General features: G+C 40.7%; 2 protein-coding genes across 2 annotated transcripts; both read left to right on the top strand.

The window, feature by feature from the left end:
- The first annotated feature begins 3221 nt into the window (after positions 1-3221).
- On the top strand, positions 3222-8522 carry LOC147312738 (ubiquitin carboxyl-terminal hydrolase 46-like). Its single transcript, XM_086264331.1, has 16 exons — positions 3222-3576; positions 3935-3990; positions 4315-4414; positions 4524-4607; positions 4724-4779; positions 6049-6198; positions 6343-6483; positions 6607-6672; positions 6770-6901; positions 6994-7117; positions 7201-7352; positions 7458-7557; positions 7668-7744; positions 7920-8028; positions 8125-8182; positions 8344-8522. Exons 1-16 carry the CDS (start codon positions 3550-3552, stop codon positions 8520-8522), a joined length of 1611 nt encoding a protein of 536 aa, XP_086120457.1. The 5' UTR covers positions 3222-3549.
- Positions 8523-13703: 5181 nt separating this feature from the next.
- Positions 13704-18774, top strand: LOC147312737 (ubiquitin carboxyl-terminal hydrolase 46-like). Its single transcript, XM_086264330.1, has 16 exons — positions 13704-14055; positions 14414-14469; positions 14794-14893; positions 15003-15086; positions 15203-15258; positions 16295-16444; positions 16589-16729; positions 16860-16925; positions 17023-17154; positions 17247-17370; positions 17454-17605; positions 17711-17810; positions 17921-17997; positions 18172-18280; positions 18377-18434; positions 18596-18774. The coding sequence occupies exons 1-16, from the start codon at positions 14029-14031 to the stop codon at positions 18772-18774; spliced, it is 1611 nt and encodes a 536-aa protein (XP_086120456.1). The 5' UTR covers positions 13704-14028.
- The last annotated feature ends 761 nt before the right edge of the window (positions 18775-19535 follow it).

Below are 19535 nucleotides of genomic sequence, written 5' to 3'. Positions count from 1 at the left end.
TTTAAGCATTCACTTAACCTACAGTATCTAAACCTGTGTGGCAAATGTGTGGTAAAGACACAGATAATGAAATTTAATTATTAATACAATATACATCATGAAAAACGAAAGCCGAAATTGATTCAGTTTAGTACTTTTTTCTGTATGCTCTGTGATTTTAAAGGCCTTAAATTCAGTGATATATACTGTAAATGATTTTCTCAGAGATCTTAAAGTAGTTAAATCACTGCTGATAGTCTGGTTGTTTATATTTCCTCTTGTTTTTGTCTGTAGGGCTGTTTGATGATGATTTGGACTCCTCTGGGAGATGAGGACACACCCACATCTGTTCCATACTGCAGCCATTGATGGTGTGACAGATGCACACACTGGAAAACCAGCGCCTGGACTTCATGCAGGAGAGACGGCCTCAGAGATGGACCAATCAGAGAGCTCCTTACATCCCACAGTGTGGCAAATTTGAATAGCTGCAGTATTTTTAAAATGAAGTTGTTAATCCAACAGCTAATCCAAAGGTTAATCCCTGAGCGAACAGGAATCAAAAATGGATTTTGAAATGCAATTTATTAAATTGGAATTCAAAAATGAATTTACAAATGGAGAATTTATTCTACAATTCAATATTTAAGCACAGAATTCTTTATTTCGATGCGCGTGGCTCTTGTGGTCCTCCATAGTTTTTAGCTTAGCTTCATCAGCTCCAAAAAGATATTATGTCATGGTAGGGCTGCTCAATTAATCGAATTTTAATCACGATTACGATCTGGGCTTTCAACGATCATTAAAAATGACTGAGCCGATTATTAGCCCCTCCCTCATTTATCCGCGACACCTTAAAGGCCGGTCCGTGAAAATATTGTCGGGCATAAACCGGTCCGTGGCGCAAAAAAGGTTGGAGACCGCTGATTAAGAGGACCCGAGGGAAGCTCGGAAAGCTAAGCAGAAGTTATTTGGAGAGGAGAGTGACTGCTGTTGGTTGAAAAGAGAGGTTAAAAAAAAAAAAACTTCAGTGGTGTTGCACACTATTTTACATTATTTTTTAAAGTCATTGTTAACCCTTTAAAGCCGGTCAGAGCAGCACGCTCCGTTTTGTGTAACTATTTTTAAATCCCTGTAGAACCTGAACTGTGTAAGCTAGCGCAATAATTTGTTTTACATATGAAACCAGAGGAGTTGTACTTACATCTGATGCCATCAGCTTGTCCTCGGTCACGGTTTCCTTCCACATAAAACTTTGCAAAAACTGCATAAAAAGCGCTTGCAGGAACAAAAACACAATATTCCAGAAACAGGCTTTGCCGATCCGATCAGCTGTTCGTAACACTTCCCACAGTGAAACAGACGTCAGCGCGAACGATCACATGTCCGCCATTCCCTGGCCGAAACCGGAAGTGACATCATTTTCGCGGAAAATGTAGTTTTTTACTTGTAGGCCTTAAAAGCCTATACTGGTCATGTTTGACTCTTCGGAATAGTTCCTGGGATGCTTAGAACTCGAATTGCGCTGCTGGAAATAGTTTATTTTGATGCACATGCTGTTTTCTTTGCAAATTTGCATCATAGGATTGTTTTTTCGTTTTTCCTGCAGTGTATATAAAAATTGCTGTATCTCCAAAATAAAACTTTGAAGACACTCAAAATAAATTTCCTGTTGTTGTAAACTATTTTTTGCAACTTTTTTGTATTTAAAGTTTTGAGGGATAAGCCTCTTAAATTTCTCCAAGTAGAAATATATGTAAAAAACAAACAAAAACGATTTTCAATTTTTTTTTTGTAGTTTATTGCACTTTTTTGCAATTAATGTAGTTACTATGGACTTAATGCATACATATTATTAAAATATGGGCTATAACAGTTGTATAGCAACTTGAAATGCTCCCACAAATGGCACTACAACATGTAAAAAAATAATATAAGCTCTGGCGGACTTGGTTCTATAGTAGGTCTTAAAGGGTTAAATAAATATCGTCAAATAATCGAGATCTCAATTTCAGTGAAAATAATCGTGATTATCATTTTTGCCATAATCGAGCAGCCCTATGTCATGGTTTGCTAAGAGGACTCGTGTACAGGACACACTGAAAGCAGGTTAACAATGTTTAACTAACAAAGTCAATATCAATTGAAAACAGCTGAAATAAACCAAAAAACTTTCTTTGAAGCAAAACTCAGAGAACTGTTAGTCAAAAGCAGGTAAGTAGCTGAGGTTTCTTTGATAATTTCACTGTAAGCTATATAAAGTTTCTATGAACTTGGCTTTAATATCATCGATTTCCTCGGATACAGTACTGTACAAATGCTTTGAGCCAACCTGACTTTCTTTGTATTTTTTCTCCAAAAGGCACACCTCATTGTAGGCTTTTTTGAGGTCCTTGTACTTGGCTTCTTTCATCAAAATTAGTTTTTGTTTACTAAGCCCTGTAACACCAGCATGAATTATTCAAACATAAAAAAGGCACTCAATTCCATACTTACCCTTATTCACAACAACTTGGCATAGAACTGACTGAAATTGTGTCTCTAGGGACTTTGTCTGTCTGTCTGTCTTTGCCCATCAGAGACCCATCATTTGTCATTTCTTTTCTTGTCATTTCTGCAGGGAAGGGGTGGTGCAGCAGGTTTGAGGGGCAATGCCAGTAAGGCTGGGACACGAGCTGCAGCCTCATCCAACCTCTTTTTTTTTTTTTCCAGGTGCCCAGCCACCCTTTAGTTTCATCATATCATCCCAAACAATAGCTGTAAAGTTGGATGTAGGATGAAGACAGCAGAGAGAGCAAAAGAAACAGGTAAGAGCGGACAGGTAGTCCGAGTTAGAGCAGGGCGATATGACCAAAAATATTTATCACAATATACATTTGAAGATTTGCGATAATGAGCTTCTATCCCCAAGCCATCCGTGCCCTAAACACACACACCCGCCCTCTCACATCATCTATAATTGACTGAGACAGGACTCTCTTCCAGACACTCTAAACCAAGGCACAATGTACATTTCAATTCCTTTAATTTTAAATATGTTTATATTGTCTATCCTGTAAAATAGTCAGATGTCTATTCATATTAATGTACAGAATTCACCTGCTTGCTGCTACTACTGCACATGTCGAGTGTCAGTTATATCGTCAGTTATATCGTTATCGCAAATTTTCAAATGTATATCGTGATAAATATTTTTGGTCATATCGCCCTGCTCCACACACACACACACACACACACACACACACACACACCAAGTTACTTTTGCACAATACTCAGCATTTTGCACATATCCATTGCACTGTCTTGTCTTGTTTATTTTTGCAATTTTTTGCACATTGCACTGTACATTTCAAGCATGTACAGTGGGGTTGCTTGGAGACGAGTACCACACAGTTCCAATGAGCATACATTCCAAAATATGCAAACTAGCCCCATACATTATGATGACATATGTTCAGGGTATGAACATTCTATGCTGAAAGCTTATAAATATACAACTATTGAACTTGTTTTCAGTTGAACTTTTGCATAGCACAGAAGATTTTCACTGCGATCAAATTAGGTTCAAAGATGTTCAAACGCTTTTTTCTCAGAAAGGTAAGTTTGACGAGACTTGTAGCACATTTCTCTGTATATTTTCTTACAGTAAATAAGCATTTTGAAGCTTTTAATGGAGCTTCATAGATGATTTTTGTAAAAACTGAATTTTGAACCAAATGAAGTATTTTGTATTTCATACCATAAACTTTAAAACTCAAATTGAGGCATGAATAAATTGTTTTTAATTTATTTAAACATATTCATATCGGTCCACTTCATGAGTCGATAGCTCACTAAATTGATAAATAATCTAAAATAATACCAAATTTTCTAACTGGACACTTTTCATGTAGAGCCTCCCTTGGAATGTTTGTTTTATGCCATTACTGATGTTGGTTTTCTTCTTTCTAAACAGAGATCAAAAAACCAAAACGTGGCAGAGAAGGAAATTCCTTCTACGTCTCAACAGAGGTAAAGAAATGTGACTCTTTAATCCAATGTTGCCGGAGATATTTATAGCAGTGGTTTAGTGTGAGCTGTTTTATTTCCCTTTTATTGTTGTTTTTCTTCCGCCTTGTGTGTTTATATCGTTTTTACTACTTCTAGTTTTGTCTATTATTTATATCGATTCAGAGATTAGTTGAAAATATAGAGTGTAAATGTACAAAATACATGATTTTGTTCATTTTGGTATTTCATAACAGTTATTATTTTTTATTTGCAATATCCAGGATGCGCTCCTTGTTAAAAATTTCCACTTTGAAAAATAACATTTACACTTTTGTCCTCGATCAGCGTCCCGGATGCTTCTGTTGCTGCCACAACACCTAACCATGAAAATGGTATAAAGAAGAAGAAGAAAATAAAATGGAGACACTTCTTCTGCTGTTTCTCGGTTTGCTTTTACAGAAGACATATGAAATGCATATTTTCCTTAAAATGTATTTGTTAATTTTAAGTGACTTTTCTTTTTTAATAACATTATGTTTGTTCGTTCTCTACAGGAAACTGACAGCGATACAGAGGCAGAGACCCCCACTGTAAAGCCACAGAAAAAGTCCCGCTGGTCTATTTTCAAATTCTGGAAGGTATGTTTTATGGAAAGAGTCACTATCATCAAGCATTTATTCATCACAATGAAATGGGAGCAATTAAGAGCAATGAAGCACACAGCTATGTCCTGTCTTTTGGTTTCTTTCTACAGAGAAGAAACCAGGTTGCTCCAGAAACAACAGGGGAACCTGATAAAAAGAGTGACAAGTAAGGGAAACTTTAATCTTCTCACTTTAAAGAAAAAATCTTTTGGGATCCTTCTGGTTGCAGATTTGATACTTAATCTTCTATATATTTGTATATTTTTGCAGATTAAAGAACATGCAGCAGGACTGTACACCTGCCGAGGCAGCACCACCAAAAGAAGACTGCCTAGAAACAAAAGGTCGAGAACTGGTTGCTCCAGAAACAACAGGGGAACCTGATAAAAAGAGTGACAAGTAAGGGAAACTTTAATCTTCTCACTTTAAAGAAAAATTCTTTTGGGATCCTTCTGGTTGCAGATTTGATACTTAATCTTCTATATATTTGTATATTTTTGCAGATTAAAGAACCTGCAGCAGGACTGTACACCTGCCGAGGCAGCACCACCAAAAGAAGACTGCCTAGAAACAAAAGGTCGAGAACTGGTTGCTCCAGAAACAACAGGGGAACCTGATAAAAAGAGTGACAAGTAAGGGAAACTTTAATCTTCTCACTTTAAAGAAAAATTCTTTTGGGATCCTTCTGGTTGCAGATTTGATACTTAATCTTCTATATATTTGTATATTTTTGCAGATTAAAGAACCTGCAGCAGGACTGTACACCTGCCGAGGCAGCACCACCAAAAGAAGACTGCCTAGAAACAAAAGGTCGAGAACTGGTTGCTCCAGAAACAACAGGGGAACCTGATAAAAAGAGTGACAAGTAAGGGAAACTTTAATCTTCTCACTTTAAAGAAAAATTCTTTTGGGATCCTTCTGGTTGCAGATTTGATACTTAATCTTCTATATATTTGTATATTTTTGCAGATTAAAGAACCTGCAGCAGGACTGTACACTTGCTGAGGCAGCACCACCAAAAGAAGACTGCCTAGAAACAAAAGGTCGAGAACTGGTTGCTCCAGAAACAACAGGGGAACCTGATAAAAAGAGTGACAAGTAAGGGAAACTTTAATCTTCTCACTTTAAAGAAAAATTCTTTTGGGATCCTTCTGGTTGCAGATTTGATACTTAATCTTCTATATATTTGTATATTTTTGCAGATTAAAGAACATGCAGCAGGACTGTACACCTGCCGAGGCAGCACCACCAAAAGAAGACTGCCTAGAAACAAAAGGTCGAGAACTGGTTGCTCCAGAAACAACAGGGGAACCTGATAAAAAGAGTGACAAGTAAGGGAAACTTTAATCTTCTCACTTTAAAGAAAAATTCTTTTGGGATCCTTCTGGTTGCAGATTTGATACTTAATCTTCTATATATTTGTATATTTTTGCAGATTAAAGAACCTGCAGCAGGACTGTACACTTGCTGAGGCAGCACCACCAAAAGAAGACTGCCTAGAAACAAAAGGCCAAGAACTGGACATCAAGCCTCCACTGAACAGTTCAGAGGACCTAGTACAGGTCATAACTACAGACAATCCCAGGTAAGTGCTTTTAATATTTTGGCCGATTGCTGATCACAATAAGAATTAGATGTTTGAATGCTTTTCTCCAGAGAGACAATGTTTGTTTGTTGTCCTGTTGTGCTTGCTATGCATCCCTGACTCCTTTCTTCTTTCTGCATGCAGCAGCACCCATAAGGAATGTGGTGAAAGTTCCAACCAGGTTAGAAACACCACTGAACATAGTGAGCCATCAGACCTGAGTTGGGACACTTTGCTTATGGAGTTTCTGGCACAAGAGGATGGATTGGAGCAGGTGCTTGACATGTAAGAGAAAAACGTCCTCCAAAATGTTTAAACTTCAAAGCTCATGCATACATGCACATACACTGCTTAGCTTCTTGACATCTTTCCTAATTGTGTGTTTGTGTTTTTACCTTTTTGCAATAGTTTAGGGAAAAATTTGAAGGATAGAAAAAAAAAGAAAAATAAAGTTCAGACTGTGGACCGCTTCGGGTGAGTACACGTGGTGCACGAGGACCAAAGCTCTCTTTGTCAAAGTGGAAATGAGTTATTTTACACTGATAGTGTAAACTTTGTGTATGTGTGGCAGGTTTCCAAACATTGTAAACAGCTGCTACATGAACTCCTGCCTGCAGAGCCTCTTCAACAATGAGGAGTTCATTAGAGATGTCAGCCGTCAGGAGACTTTGTGGAGAGCAGTCCCAGAAGCTCGGCTCTTAAGGTGCGCTACGTCAACCTTCTACTTTCTTCAGAAACCTGAAGAACAAAGATATCTAACACCAGAAATGTCTGTTTACCCTTTCCTTTTTACAGAAGGCTCATGAACATCAGGAACTGTCATGAATCAAGAGATTATGACCTTAAAAAACGCCGCCTAATGTCTTTTAAGAAGGCATTCAGCCAACAGGTTCCTGAATACGAAGGCAGTGCACAGAAAGTGCGTCAGCTATTTGGACATTTTGTTTTTTGCTTTACCTTCTAATGTTTATGTTCTAAATCTCCTCTGTGTTTTTCTTTCAGGACGCTCATGAATTCCTAACCTTTTTCCTCAATGAGGTGAAAAGCCTCTCACCTCACCTGAAGAGGGAAGCAGCTCTCCTGGGCCGAAGTTATACCTGCCCAGTAGAAGACCATCATGTTTTCAAAATGGAAAACATGAGGACATGCAAGAGGTAAGCCAGTCTTTCAGAAACACAGGGCTGATTGCAACATTTTCATATACCTCTTTTCCACCTACTTGATTGTTACTTTAACTACGTTACTCCTTAAATGTGTAGCTGCGGTCACCAGTCATCACAACAGGAGGAATTTACAAGCTTGTCCCTTGACCTGGTTCCAGAGGGGTCTGTTGAGGACATGTTAGGGACATACTTGAAGGTAAGATCACAAATTCCAGTAGAGATGTAGTATCACTGATCTTGTGTGTGCGCATAGGTTGTGATTTTTTTTTCTACCATAAAGCCTGTTTTCTCTTTGCCGTTGTTTAGGAACAAAAAATCGAATTTACCTGTGACTGTGGAGGGACGACCTCGGAAGTGAAGCAGTCTTTTGATACACTGCCAAGGTGAGTAAGGTCACATCAGAATTGATCGACTGACCTGATTTCCAAACTGTGGCGCACTAAACATCAGAGTTTTTAAGACAACACTTGAGCAGTCATTTTCTCCCATCTTCGGTTTGTGTTTGACACTCATTCTTCTTATTTTGTACCTTGGGTTTTTTTTTTTCTTTTCTGCCAGAGTTCTCATCTTTCACCTGAAGAGGTTTGGCTTTACAAAAACCCACAAGCTTCAGAAGGTGAATGACCCCGTCAGGCTGCAGAGGGACTTGGTGGTGTCATCCAAACAGGTAAAAACAGACTGCAGAACATCTCAGAGAATCAGCTTAATTATCGCACTGATGTGAGACTTTATGAAACTGATCTTTGGATTTGTTCCTTCTCAGGGTGATGGCCGTTATGAACTCATAAGCATCATTAGTCACTATGGAGGCACAGAATCAGGTAAAACAACTGACTTGTTACAAACAGAAAATGCTACTTTTGAGTGAAGGACTCACACACAAAAGCTTTTGATGTTTTAAGAAGCACTAAGTCCAAACCACTGTTTGCTTGAATCAGTTGACTTTTAGAAGTTGGATTCATTTGTCTTAATGTGATCTTAGGACACTACATCTGTCATTCTGTGCATCCTGAGGAGAGCCCACAGTCTACATCAGATCATTGGCTCACCTATAATGATGCACGGGTGCTCCACACAACTGGATCGGCAGTTTTTGAGGAACAGCAGCAGTCTGCCTACATCCTGTTTTACAAGAGAAACGTAAGAAGACACAGCAGCTGAGAGAATTTTGAAATGTCCTATTACCTTGTTAATCATTTTTCTCTTCATTCTAAAACAGGGTGTGGAAGCAAGTTAGAGCCATCATCGTGCTGAGAAGGAACAACCGTCGTCTCAGACCGCTGGTAAGTATTGCCCTTAGGAGGAAGGGTCCTCCCAGAGAGCCTGGTTCCTCCCAAGATTTCTTCCTCCAGGAGGGAGTTTTTTCTTGCCACCGTCGCCCCACATTCACCGGTCATTCACTAGTAGTGCACCACTACTAGAGATAGTCAGGACCAGTGTTTGGCTTGCTCTCTGGGAACAACAAATAAATTAATAATAAAATAAAATAAAGATATTATTGTCACGGGCTGAAAGCAGGGACTCAAGCGCAGAGCAGGTTGATGTCTCAAAACACAATTTATTTACACACCCGTGCAATAATATATACAGTGACGGGAAATTCAGGGTTCCAGGGGATTAGGGGAAGGCTCTCTCTCTCTCACGCTCGCTCACGTCCTCACACACGTTCGTACCGCGGGGAGGTCACAGGTCCGGGAAGATAAGCTGGAACAGGGAAAGGGAGATATCACTCACAAATCACGAAGGCATAAAGGTGTAAGACCACGGGAGCTGGAAAGGTAGACTAACGTCAGTAGCGCAATCATCCCGCGATGAGAGGATCTGTGACCCAGCCTCAAATAGAAGACGGATAATCAGCTGATCGCCAACAGCTGTGAGAGCCAAGGGCGGGAGCCAGCTGTGAGCTCCGCCCAGGCAGAGAGATAGGGGGAGAAAGAGAAAAAAAACACAAGTGTAGCCTTGTGAGGCCGGCTGGGCAGGCACGGGGACCATGACAATTATTTACTTATTTATTTATTTTTTATTAAAATTAACGTAACAACAAAAACAAAAATAACTAATAAAAACTAATTAACTAAGTATTCAACTGTGTTTTGTGAAATTTGTAATGAGTCTCAGTTAAGTTGATGTCACAGAAGTTTCTGAATCAACCATTTAGATTGTTCAACAAACAGATTTACTCAGGTAAAGATGGTAAGCTGGAGCACTGGTACCCTTCTAGTTCAGTTTAAGTTTTTAGACAAATATTCCCTCATTCAGTTGCAGTTTCTGCTTACATTATACATTATTTAGCTGCAAATGTTTAGCTGCAAGTAGCAAAGTCCAAAAGTGACAACATTTCCACTGCACTCTCTCCAGAAATGGCATATAGAACTTTTGATCAAATTAGACATTTATCCTTGAAAAATCCATGAAAATATTTAATTGTACCTTTTATAACATTGTGGTGGGGCGTGGTCTGCGGTGCCGTGCAGGGAGGGCGGACGCACCTGCACGGCATCCTTAATCACGCCCGCCTAGTTAAAAACACGGGGACTCAGGGGTTTGGGGATTGTTGTGGTGAGATGTAAATAAAGATGGCTCCGAATGATACTCCGTGGTCCCGCCGTGCCTTATTCTCGCCACATTGGTGCCGAAACCCAGGAGGCAGCACGGCGGGTCCGTATCGGAGCCAGGGAATGGAGGAGCTGGCCCAGATGGTGGCCGAAATGGCGGCCGCCCAGCGGGAGCAGGCGGCGGCGGAGGGAGTAGTAGTGACGGAGGAGTCGCGCGATGGGCTGCTCCAGCGGGGAGCGACGGCAGTGACGGATGGACCGCGCAAGGAGCTGGAGGTCCCCGTGCCAGGGGAGCCTGCTCGAGTGGAACTGGCGAGCGAGGCGTGTGCCACGCTTGAGATCGCCGTGCTCACCAGATCGGCCTCACCACCACCAGAGGCCAGTACACGCCACACCTCTGCCCAGCCACCTGTGAGCTGGGGCTCACGACTGTGCCGGCCGCGCCGGGTGCACACGCCACGCGTCCGACTTCCGAACCAGCTTGGCCTGCACCGCTGGATTCGCGGGCGGCCACCTGAACTCGCACCTCCCCGTCGCTTGGCCGGGGCCTGGGGGCGCCAGCTGTCCGGGCTGATTCCCTCTCCCACTGGCGGTGGGGGAGTAGGTTCGGCCGGATGGCTCCCCAGCCTCAATCAGGCGATGGGGGTATGTGGTGGGGCGTGGTCTGCGGTGCCGTGCAGGGAGGGCGGACGCACCTGCACGGCATCCTTAATCACGCCCGCCTAGTTAAAAACACGGGGACTCGGGGGTTTGGGGATTGTTGTGGTGAGATGTAAATAAAGATGGCTCCGAATGATACTCCGTGGTCCCGCCGTGCCTTATTCTCGCCACAAACATTTTAACAAGTTACTGTCTCCCGCTGCATGTTTCTTGTTTTGGCTTAACTTCATCAGCTCAAAAAACACACCGTGCTGTGGTTTACTGAAAGAACTCATGTACAGGACACACTGAAAGCAGGTTTACAACGTTTAATTAACAAAGTCAAGATCAGTTAACAACAGCTGAACGAAAGATTTACTTTTTCTCGTCGATAAAATGGTCAGATGAGGTCCATGCCAATGTGCTCAAATGGTACCTCCATTAAGGGCAGTAAGGGCATAAAGGCACTTTTGGAATGGCCAGCTGGTTCACCAGCTGACACCACTGGACGCACAACATCAGCGCACATCCAAACAGATTCTTGGCCAGTAAAATCGGTCAATTTTTGGGTCCAGAGTCTTATCTTATTCCAGGTGACCAGCCATCGAGTTGTAACGAGCCACCTAAAAAAATCATTTCTCAGTGGCTCTTCTGCGACCAACAAGTAGATGTGTTCTTCCATTTTACAAGTGTCACGACACGCTCAACATGGTCTGTCGTTACAAAATGTGGAAATGTCAGGGCGCACTATTTGACTATCAGCTCTCATCATTTGATCAAAGGGCGAATTGCATAGTGCCATTATCTTCATAAGGCACACGGGATTATAAGGGGCACTGTCGATTTTTAGAAAAATCAAAGGATTGATTTTAAGTGTGCCGTATTTTCCAAAAAACACGGTAATAACGACGGCCTGCTAGCATGCTCTACCAAAAATGTGCTTTGTTGTGTATCTGATGGACGAAAGCTAAACCAGTTCCACACCACTGAGGTTGCAGCATTTTTACAAACCAATTCTGGTTCATCCGTTTCATTCAGCGATCCACTTTCGCCCTTCTCATTCTCCGTCGCCAGCACGCTTTTTCCACCATGTGCGTATGAAAACAAAGGTACCGCACATGCGCGTTTTACCCATATTCTATCGCGATTAGGGATGGGTATCGTTTAGGTTTTATCTGATACCGGTGCCAAATCGGTACTTTTGAAACGGTGCCGGTGCTCAAACGGTGCTCAAACCGGTGCTTAAAGAATGGAGAACACAAAATTGGTCCAAAAACCTCTCATATTCAGCTGGTTTTTTGTAAAAAGATAACAATGTTAGCCTTTTCTGCAGCTATGGGGCATATATGGTATCACTCTTAGCTGGAAGCAGTGCTTAAACAATGGAAAAAATACAAACCTTGTCCAAAAACCTCTCATGTTTAGCTGTTTCCCACTTTTTCTTTGGTCATTTTAGCCTTTTTGGCCAGGGTGAAGGGAGTATCTGCCATCAACCAAGAAGACAGCCGCATGTAGCTATGATGATGTTTGCTAGTTCACCTTACATGCATTAATGTAATAACGTGGTTAGCCTACTCAACGTAAATTACACACAAACAACATTAAGCTACTCACGCAGAGAAGAACGGCTGCTGCTGCCATCAAATACGGCGCATTTCTCGGCTTTTAAAAAAAAAACGCTACGCGTCGCCAGGTGTTTCATCGGATTCGAGGTGTTACTTCCTTTGACAGTATCACAGTATCAGCTTAAAGCACTTGTTGCAGGCTGCTGAGTTTGCATATTTTGCTATGAAGTACAGCCAGACTTTTGACCGCTTCGCCTTGGACATTTTTAATCTGTAGCTCTGCATAAAAGAACGTACGTACCTGGCCCCGCCTACTATCCTCGGAAACGTAAAATGATTGGCTAGAAGTGTATCACAGCTCAGGAAAAAAAAGCACCGAAATAAAGCACCGAAATGTGCACTGCTTTTCGGTCTGGTTACTACCGTTTATGTCAGAACACCGGTACCCATCCCTAATCGCGATATTTCATTTTCTTGTTGTTGCCCAACATCATACCAGTATTACTGTGAACGGTATGATATGCCCTAGCCCTAGCCAGAGTTAACAAAAACTTTTAAAGCCAGTGTAGCTTCTGTTTTGAACACATTTATTGATGATGATTTTACATAAATAAGCAGTGTATTATACTGTAATCAGATGTGGATTCTCACTAACCGCTTTACTAGTAATTGTCACAAATACTGTTTATTTGCCGTATTTACAGATAGTGAAATAAAATGGAAAATAATTCTTTCATAATTGTATACTCAGCTTGGTCAAGATAATAACTCCAGAACAAGAGGCATAGGATTTTGAATTAATACCAATGGTGCATCTACTGATATTCAGTTTGAATATCAGTGACCTTGACCTCAAGGTCAAAGGTCAAGTTTTCTGAAAATCTTGTGAATGTTACAACTTGGTGACAGGAAGGAAGTCACCTAGTTTGCTCAAATTTGTACCATAGGTGTTCAGAAGGGTTAAAGAAATCTGAGCTGGCAGCAATCACTTCAGAGTGTCGGGTCAGGACACTTGCAAATGTTCAGATGTGAGAGGAACAAACAGGCAGAGTCCAGGAATAAAGTTGTCATTCTTTGTATTTTCAATTGAGAATGTGCCCGCAGCTGGGCGAGATAGAGTGTGTGTGTGTGTATGTGTGGTTTCTGCAGACAAAGCATAATAATACAATCAATTAGGAATCAGATTACATAATAAACATAAAGATACAACTGAGGTGTACTCAAGTACAGTATATAGCTAAATAAGCTGACATTATACTTCAGCCTGGTTACATAAACTTAAAGTCAGACATTATGCATTAACACACCGCATACAACTATGCACTGAAGGCAACTGTACATTGGTTTATCATCTGTTACACGGAGCACAGAATCAACAACACGATAACAACGAATCTCTCTCCTAGAAGCTAATTAGTAAACAAATCTGTTATGCTAGCGAACTACCACTTGTACATAATGTCACATAAACAGAAGCAGAAACTGCTGGTAAGTCATCAAATACACTCATGGCTGAACACCAACACAACTGAGTGAAGTAAAACATTAACTAAACTAACCAAAACACACACACACACACACACACACACCAAGTTACTTTTGCACAATACTCAGCATTTTGCACATATCCATTGCACTGTCTTGTCTTGTTTATTTTTGCAATTTTTTGCACATTGCACTGTACATTTCAAGCATGTACAGTGGGGTTGCTTGGAGACGAGTACCACACAGTTCCAATGAGCATACATTCCAAAATATGCAAACTAGCCCCATACATTATGATGACATATGTTCAGGGTATGAACATTCTATGCTGAAAGCTTATAAATATACAACTATTGAACTTGTTTTCAGTTGAACTTTTGCATAGCACAGAAGATTTTCACTGCGATCAAATTAGGTTCAAAGATGTTCAAACGCTTTTTTCTCAGAAAGGTAAGTTTGACGAGACTTGTAGCACATTTCTCTGTATATTTTCTTACAGTAAATAAGCATTTTGAAGCTTTTAATGGAGCTTCATAGATGATTTTTGTAAAAACTGAATTTTGAACCAAATGAAGTATTTTGTATTTCATACCATAAACTTTAAAACTCAAATTGAGGCATGAATAAATTGTTTTTAATTTATTTAAACATATTCATATCGGTCCACTTCATGAGTCGATAGCTCACTAAATTGATAAATAATCTAAAATAATACCAAATTTTCTAACTGGACACTTTTCATGTAGAGCCTCCCTTGGAATGTTTGTTTTATGCCATTACTGATGTTGGTTTTCTTCTTTCTAAACAGAGATCAAAAAACCAAAACGTGGCAGAGAAGGAAATTCCTTCTACGTCTCAACAGAGGTAAAGAAATGTGACTCTTTAATCCAATGTTGCCGGAGATATTTATAGCAGTGGTTTAGTGTGAGCTGTTTTATTTCCCTTTTATTGTTGTTTTTCTTCCGCCTTGTGTGTTTATATCGTTTTTACTACTTCTAGTTTTGTCTATTATTTATATCGATTCAGAGATTAGTTGAAAATATAGAGTGTAAATGTACAAAATACATGATTTTGTTCATTTTGGTATTTCATAACAGTTATTATTTTTTATTTGCAATATCCAGGATGCGCTCCTTGTTAAAAATTTCCACTTTGAAAAATAACATTTACACTTTTGTCCTCGATCAGCGTCCCGGATGCTTCTGTTGCTGCCACAACACCTAACCATGAAAATGGTATAAAGAAGAAGAAGAAAATAAAATGGAGACACTTCTTCTGCTGTTTCTCGGTTTGCTTTTACAGAAGACATATGAAATGCATATTTTCCTTAAAATGTATTTGTTAATTTTAAGTGACTTTTCTTTTTTAATAACATTATGTTTGTTCGTTCTCTACAGGAAACTGACAGCGATACAGAGGCAGAGACCCCCACTGTAAAGCCACAGAAAAAGTCCCGCTGGTCTATTTTCAAATTCTGGAAGGTATGTTTTATGGAAAGAGTCACTATCATCAAGCATTTATTCATCACAATGAAATGGGAGCAATTAAGAGCAATGAAGCACACAGCTATGTCCTGTCTTTTGGTTTCTTTCTACAGAGAAGAAACCAGGTTGCTCCAGAAACAACAGGGGAACCTGATAAAAAGAGTGACAAGTAAGGGAAACTTTAATCTTCTCACTTTAAAGAAAAAATCTTTTGGGATCCTTCTGGTTGCAGATTTGATACTTAATCTTCTATATATTTGTATATTTTTGCAGATTAAAGAACATGCAGCAGGACTGTACACCTGCCGAGGCAGCACCACCAAAAGAAGACTGCCTAGAAACAAAAGGTCGAGAACTGGTTGCTTCAGAAACAACAGGGGAACCTGATAAAAAGAGTGACAAGTAAGGGAAACTTTAATCTTCTCACTTTAAAGAAAAAATCTTTTGGGATCCTTCTGGTTGCAGATTTGATACTTAATCTTCTATATATTTGTATATTTTTGCAGATTAAAGAACCTGCAGCAGGACTGTACACCTGCCGAGGCAGCACCACCAAAAGAAGACTGCCTAGAAACAAAAGGTCGAGAACTGGTTGCTCCAGAAACAACAGGGGAACCTGATAAAAAGAGTGACAAGTAAGGGAAACTTTAATCTTCTCACTTTAAAGAAAAAATCTTTTGGGATCCTTCTGGTTGCAGATTTGATACTTAATCTTCTATATATTTGTATATTTTTGCAGATTAAAGAACCTGCAGCAGGACTGTACACCTGCCGAGGCAGCACCACCAAAAGAAGACTGCCTAGAAACAAAAGGTCGAGAACTGGTTGCTTCAGAAACAACAGGGGAACCTGATAAAAAGAGTGACAAGTAAGGGAAACTTTAATCTTCTCACTTTAAAGAAAAATTCTTTTGGGATCCTTCTGGTTGCAGATTTGATACTTAATCTTCTATATATTTGTATATTTTTGCAGATTAAAGAACATGCAGCAGGACTGTACACCTGCCGAGGCAGCACCACCAAAAGAAGACTGCCTAGAAACAAAAGGTCGAGAACTGGTTGCTCCAGAAACAACAGGGGAACCTGATAAAAAGAGTGACAAGTAAGGGAAACTTTAATCTTCTCACTTTAAAGAAAAATTCTTTTGGGATCCTTCTGGTTGCAGATTTGATACTTAATCTTCTATATATTTGTATATTTTTGCAGATTAAAGAACCTGCAGCAGGACTGTACACTTGCTGAGGCAGCACCACCAAAAGAAGACTGCCTAGAAACAAAAGGCCAAGAACTGGACATCAAGCCTCCACTGAACAGTTCAGAGGACCTAGTACAGGTCATAACTACAGACAATCCCAGGTAAGTGCTTTTAATATTTTGGCCGATTGCTGATCACAATAAGAATTAGATGTTTGAATGCTTTTCTCCAGAGAGACAATGTTTGTTTGTTGTCCTGTTGTGCTTGCTATGCATCCCTGACTCCTTTCTTCTTTCTGCATGCAGCAGCACCCATAAGGAATGTGGTGAAAGTTCCAACCAGGTTAGAAACACCACTGAACATAGTGAGCCATCAGACCTGAGTTGGGACACTTTGCTTATGGAGTTTCTGGCACAAGAGGATGGATTGGAGCAGGTGTTTGACATGTAAGAGAAAAACGTCCTCCAAAATGTTTAAACTTCAAACTTCAAAGCTCATGCATACATGCACATACACTGCTTAGCTTCTTGACATCTTTCCTAATTGTGTGTTTGTGTTTTTACCTTTTTGCAATAGTTTAGGGAAAAATTTGAAGGATAGAAAAAAAAAGAAAAATAAAGTTCAGACTGTGGACCGCTTCGGGTGAGTACACGTGGTGCACGAGGACCAAAGCTCTCTTTGTCAAAGTGGAAATGAGTTATTTTACACTGATAGTGTAAACTTTGTGTATGTGTGGCAGGTTTCCAAACATTGTAAACAGCTGCTACATGAACTCCTGCCTGCAGAGCCTCTTCAACAATGAGGAGTTCATTAGAGATGTCAGCCGTCAGGAGACTTTGTGGAGAGCAGTCCCAGAAGCTCGGCTCTTAAGGTGCGCTACGTCAACCTTCTACTTTCTTCAGAAACCTGAAGAACAAAGATATCTAACACCAGAAATGTCTGTTTACCCTTTCCTTTTTACAGAAGGCTCATGAACATCAGGAACTGTCATGAATCAAGAGATTATGACCTTAAAAAACGCCGCCTAATGTCTTTTAAGAAGGCATTCAGCCAACAGGTTCCTGAATACGAAGGCAGTGCACAGAAAGTGCGTCAGCTATTTGGACATTTTGTTTTTTGCTTTACCTTCTAATGTTTATGTTCTAAATCTCCTCTGTGTTTTTCTTTCAGGACGCTCATGAATTCCTAACCTTTTTCCTCAATGAGGTGAAAAGCCTCTCACCTCACCTGAAGAGGGAAGCAGCTCTCCTGGGCCGAAGTTATACCTGCCCAGTAGAAGACCATCATGTTTTCAAAATGGAAAACATGAGGACATGCAAGAGGTAAGCCAGTCTTTCAGAAACACAGGGCTGATTGCAACATTTTCATATACCTCTTTTCCACCTACTTGATCGTTACTTTAACTACGTTACTCCTTAAATGTGTAGCTGCGGTCACCAGTCATCACAACAGGAGGAATTTACAAGCTTGTCCCTTGACCTGGTTCCAGAGGGGTCTGTTGAGGACATGTTAGGGACATACTTGAAGGTAAGATCACAAATTCCAGTAGAGATGTAGTATCACTGATCTTGTGTGTGCGCATAGGTTGTGATTTTTTTTTCTACCATAAAGCCTGTTTTCTCTTTGCCGTTGTTTAGGAACAAAAAATCGAATTTACCTGTGACTGTGGAGGGACGACCTCGGAAGTGAAGCAGTCTTTTGATACACTGCCAAGGTGAGTAAGGTCACATCAGAATTGATCGACTGACCTGATTTCCAAACTGTGGCGCACTAAACATCAGAGTTTTTTAGACAACACTTGAGCAGTCATTTTCTCCCATCTTCGGTTTGTGTTTGACACTCATTCTTCTTATTTTGTACCTTGGGTTTTTTTTTTCTTTTCTGCCAGAGTTCTCATCTTTCACCTGAAGAGGTTTGGCTTTACAAAAACCCACAAGCTTCAGAAGGTGAATGACCCCGTCAGGCTGCAGAGGGACTTGGTGGTGTCATCCAAACAGGTAAAAACAGACTGCAGAACATCTCAGAGAATCAGCTTAATTATCGCACTGATGTGAGACTTTATGAAACTGATCTTTGGATTTGTTCCTTCTCAGGGTGATGGCCGTTATGAACTCATAAGCATCATTAGTCACTATGGAGGCACAGAATCAGGTAAAACAACTGACTTGTTACAAACAGAAAATGCTACTTTTGAGTGAAGGACTCACACACAAAAGCTTTTGATGTTTTAAGAAGCACTAAGTCCAAACCACTGTTTGCTTGAATCAGTTGACTTTTAGAAGTTGGATTCATTTGTCTTAATGTGATCTTAGGACACTACATCTGTCATTCTGTGCATCCTGAGGAGAGCCCACAGTCTACATCAGATCATTGGCTCACCTATAATGATGCACGGGTGCTCCACACAACTGGATCGGCAGTTTTTGAGGAACAGCAGCAGTCTGCCTACATCCTGTTTTACAAGAGAAACGTAAGAAGACACAGCAGCTGAGAGAATTTTGAAATGTCCTATTACCTTGTTAATCATTTTTCTCTTCATTCTAAAACAGGGTGTGGAAGCAAGTTAGAGCCATCATCGTGCTGAGAAGGAACAACCGTCGTCTCAGACCGCTGGTAAGTATTGCCCTTAGGAGGAAGGGTCCTCCCAGAGAGCCTGGTTCCTCCCAAGATTTCTTCCTCCAGGAGGGAGTTTTTTCTTGCCACCGTCGCCCCACATTCACCGGTCATTCACTAGTAGTGCACCACTACTAGAGATAGTCAGGACCAGTGTTTGGCTTGCTCTCTGGGAACAACAAATAAATTAATAATAAAATAAAATAAAGATATTATTGTCACGGGCTGAAAGCAGGGACTCAAGCGCAGAGCAGGTTGATGTCTCAAAACACAATTTATTTACACACCCGTGCAATAATATATACAGTGACGGGAAATTCAGGGTTCCAGGGGATTAGGGGAAGGCTCTCTCTCTCTCACGCTCGCTCACGTCCTCACACACGTTCGTACCGCGGGGAGGTCACAGGTCCGGGAAGATAAGCTGGAACAGGGAAAGGGAGATATCACTCACAAATCACGAAGGCATAAAGGTGTAAGACCACGGGAGCTGGAAAGGTAGACTAACGTCAGTAGCGCAATCATCCCGCGATGAGAGGATCTGTGACCCAGCCTCAAATAGAAGACGGATAATCAGCTGATCGCCAACAGCTGTGAGAGCCAAGGGCGGGAGCCAGCTGTGAGCTCCGCCCAGGCAGAGAG

The sequence above is a fragment of the Aulonocara sp. 'chitande type north' Nkhata Bay genome, linkage group LG15 (genome assembly GCF_057382095.1).
Source record: "Aulonocara sp. 'chitande type north' Nkhata Bay isolate Kocher_YH1m ecotype deep benthic linkage group LG15, A_spYH_male_GT1.1, whole genome shotgun sequence".
NCBI classification, from domain to species: Eukaryota; Metazoa; Chordata; class Actinopteri; order Cichliformes; family Cichlidae; genus Aulonocara; species Aulonocara sp. 'chitande type north' Nkhata Bay.
The sequence above is the reverse complement of the archived record's forward strand: the minus strand, read 5'-3'. Positions and strand labels throughout refer to the sequence as shown.

Excerpts from the sequence above, each read along its gene's own strand:
- LOC147312738 (XM_086264331.1), top strand. The coding sequence starts at position 3,550 with ATGTTCAAACGCTTTTTTCTCAGAAAG. Across the intron at positions 6,199-6,342 it reads ATAACTACAGACAATCCCAG|CAGCACCCATAAGGAATGTG; the intron begins GTAAGTGCTTTT and ends TTCTGCATGCAG. Across the intron at positions 8,029-8,124 it reads TGGTGGTGTCATCCAAACAG|GGTGATGGCCGTTATGAACT; the intron begins GTAAAAACAGAC and ends GTTCCTTCTCAG.
- LOC147312737 (XM_086264330.1), top strand. The coding sequence starts at position 14,029 with ATGTTCAAACGCTTTTTTCTCAGAAAG. Across the intron at positions 15,259-16,294 it reads CCTGATAAAAAGAGTGACAA|ATTAAAGAACCTGCAGCAGG; the intron begins GTAAGGGAAACT and ends ATATTTTTGCAG. Across the intron at positions 16,730-16,859 it reads TTGGAGCAGGTGTTTGACAT|TTTAGGGAAAAATTTGAAGG; the intron begins GTAAGAGAAAAA and ends TTTTTGCAATAG.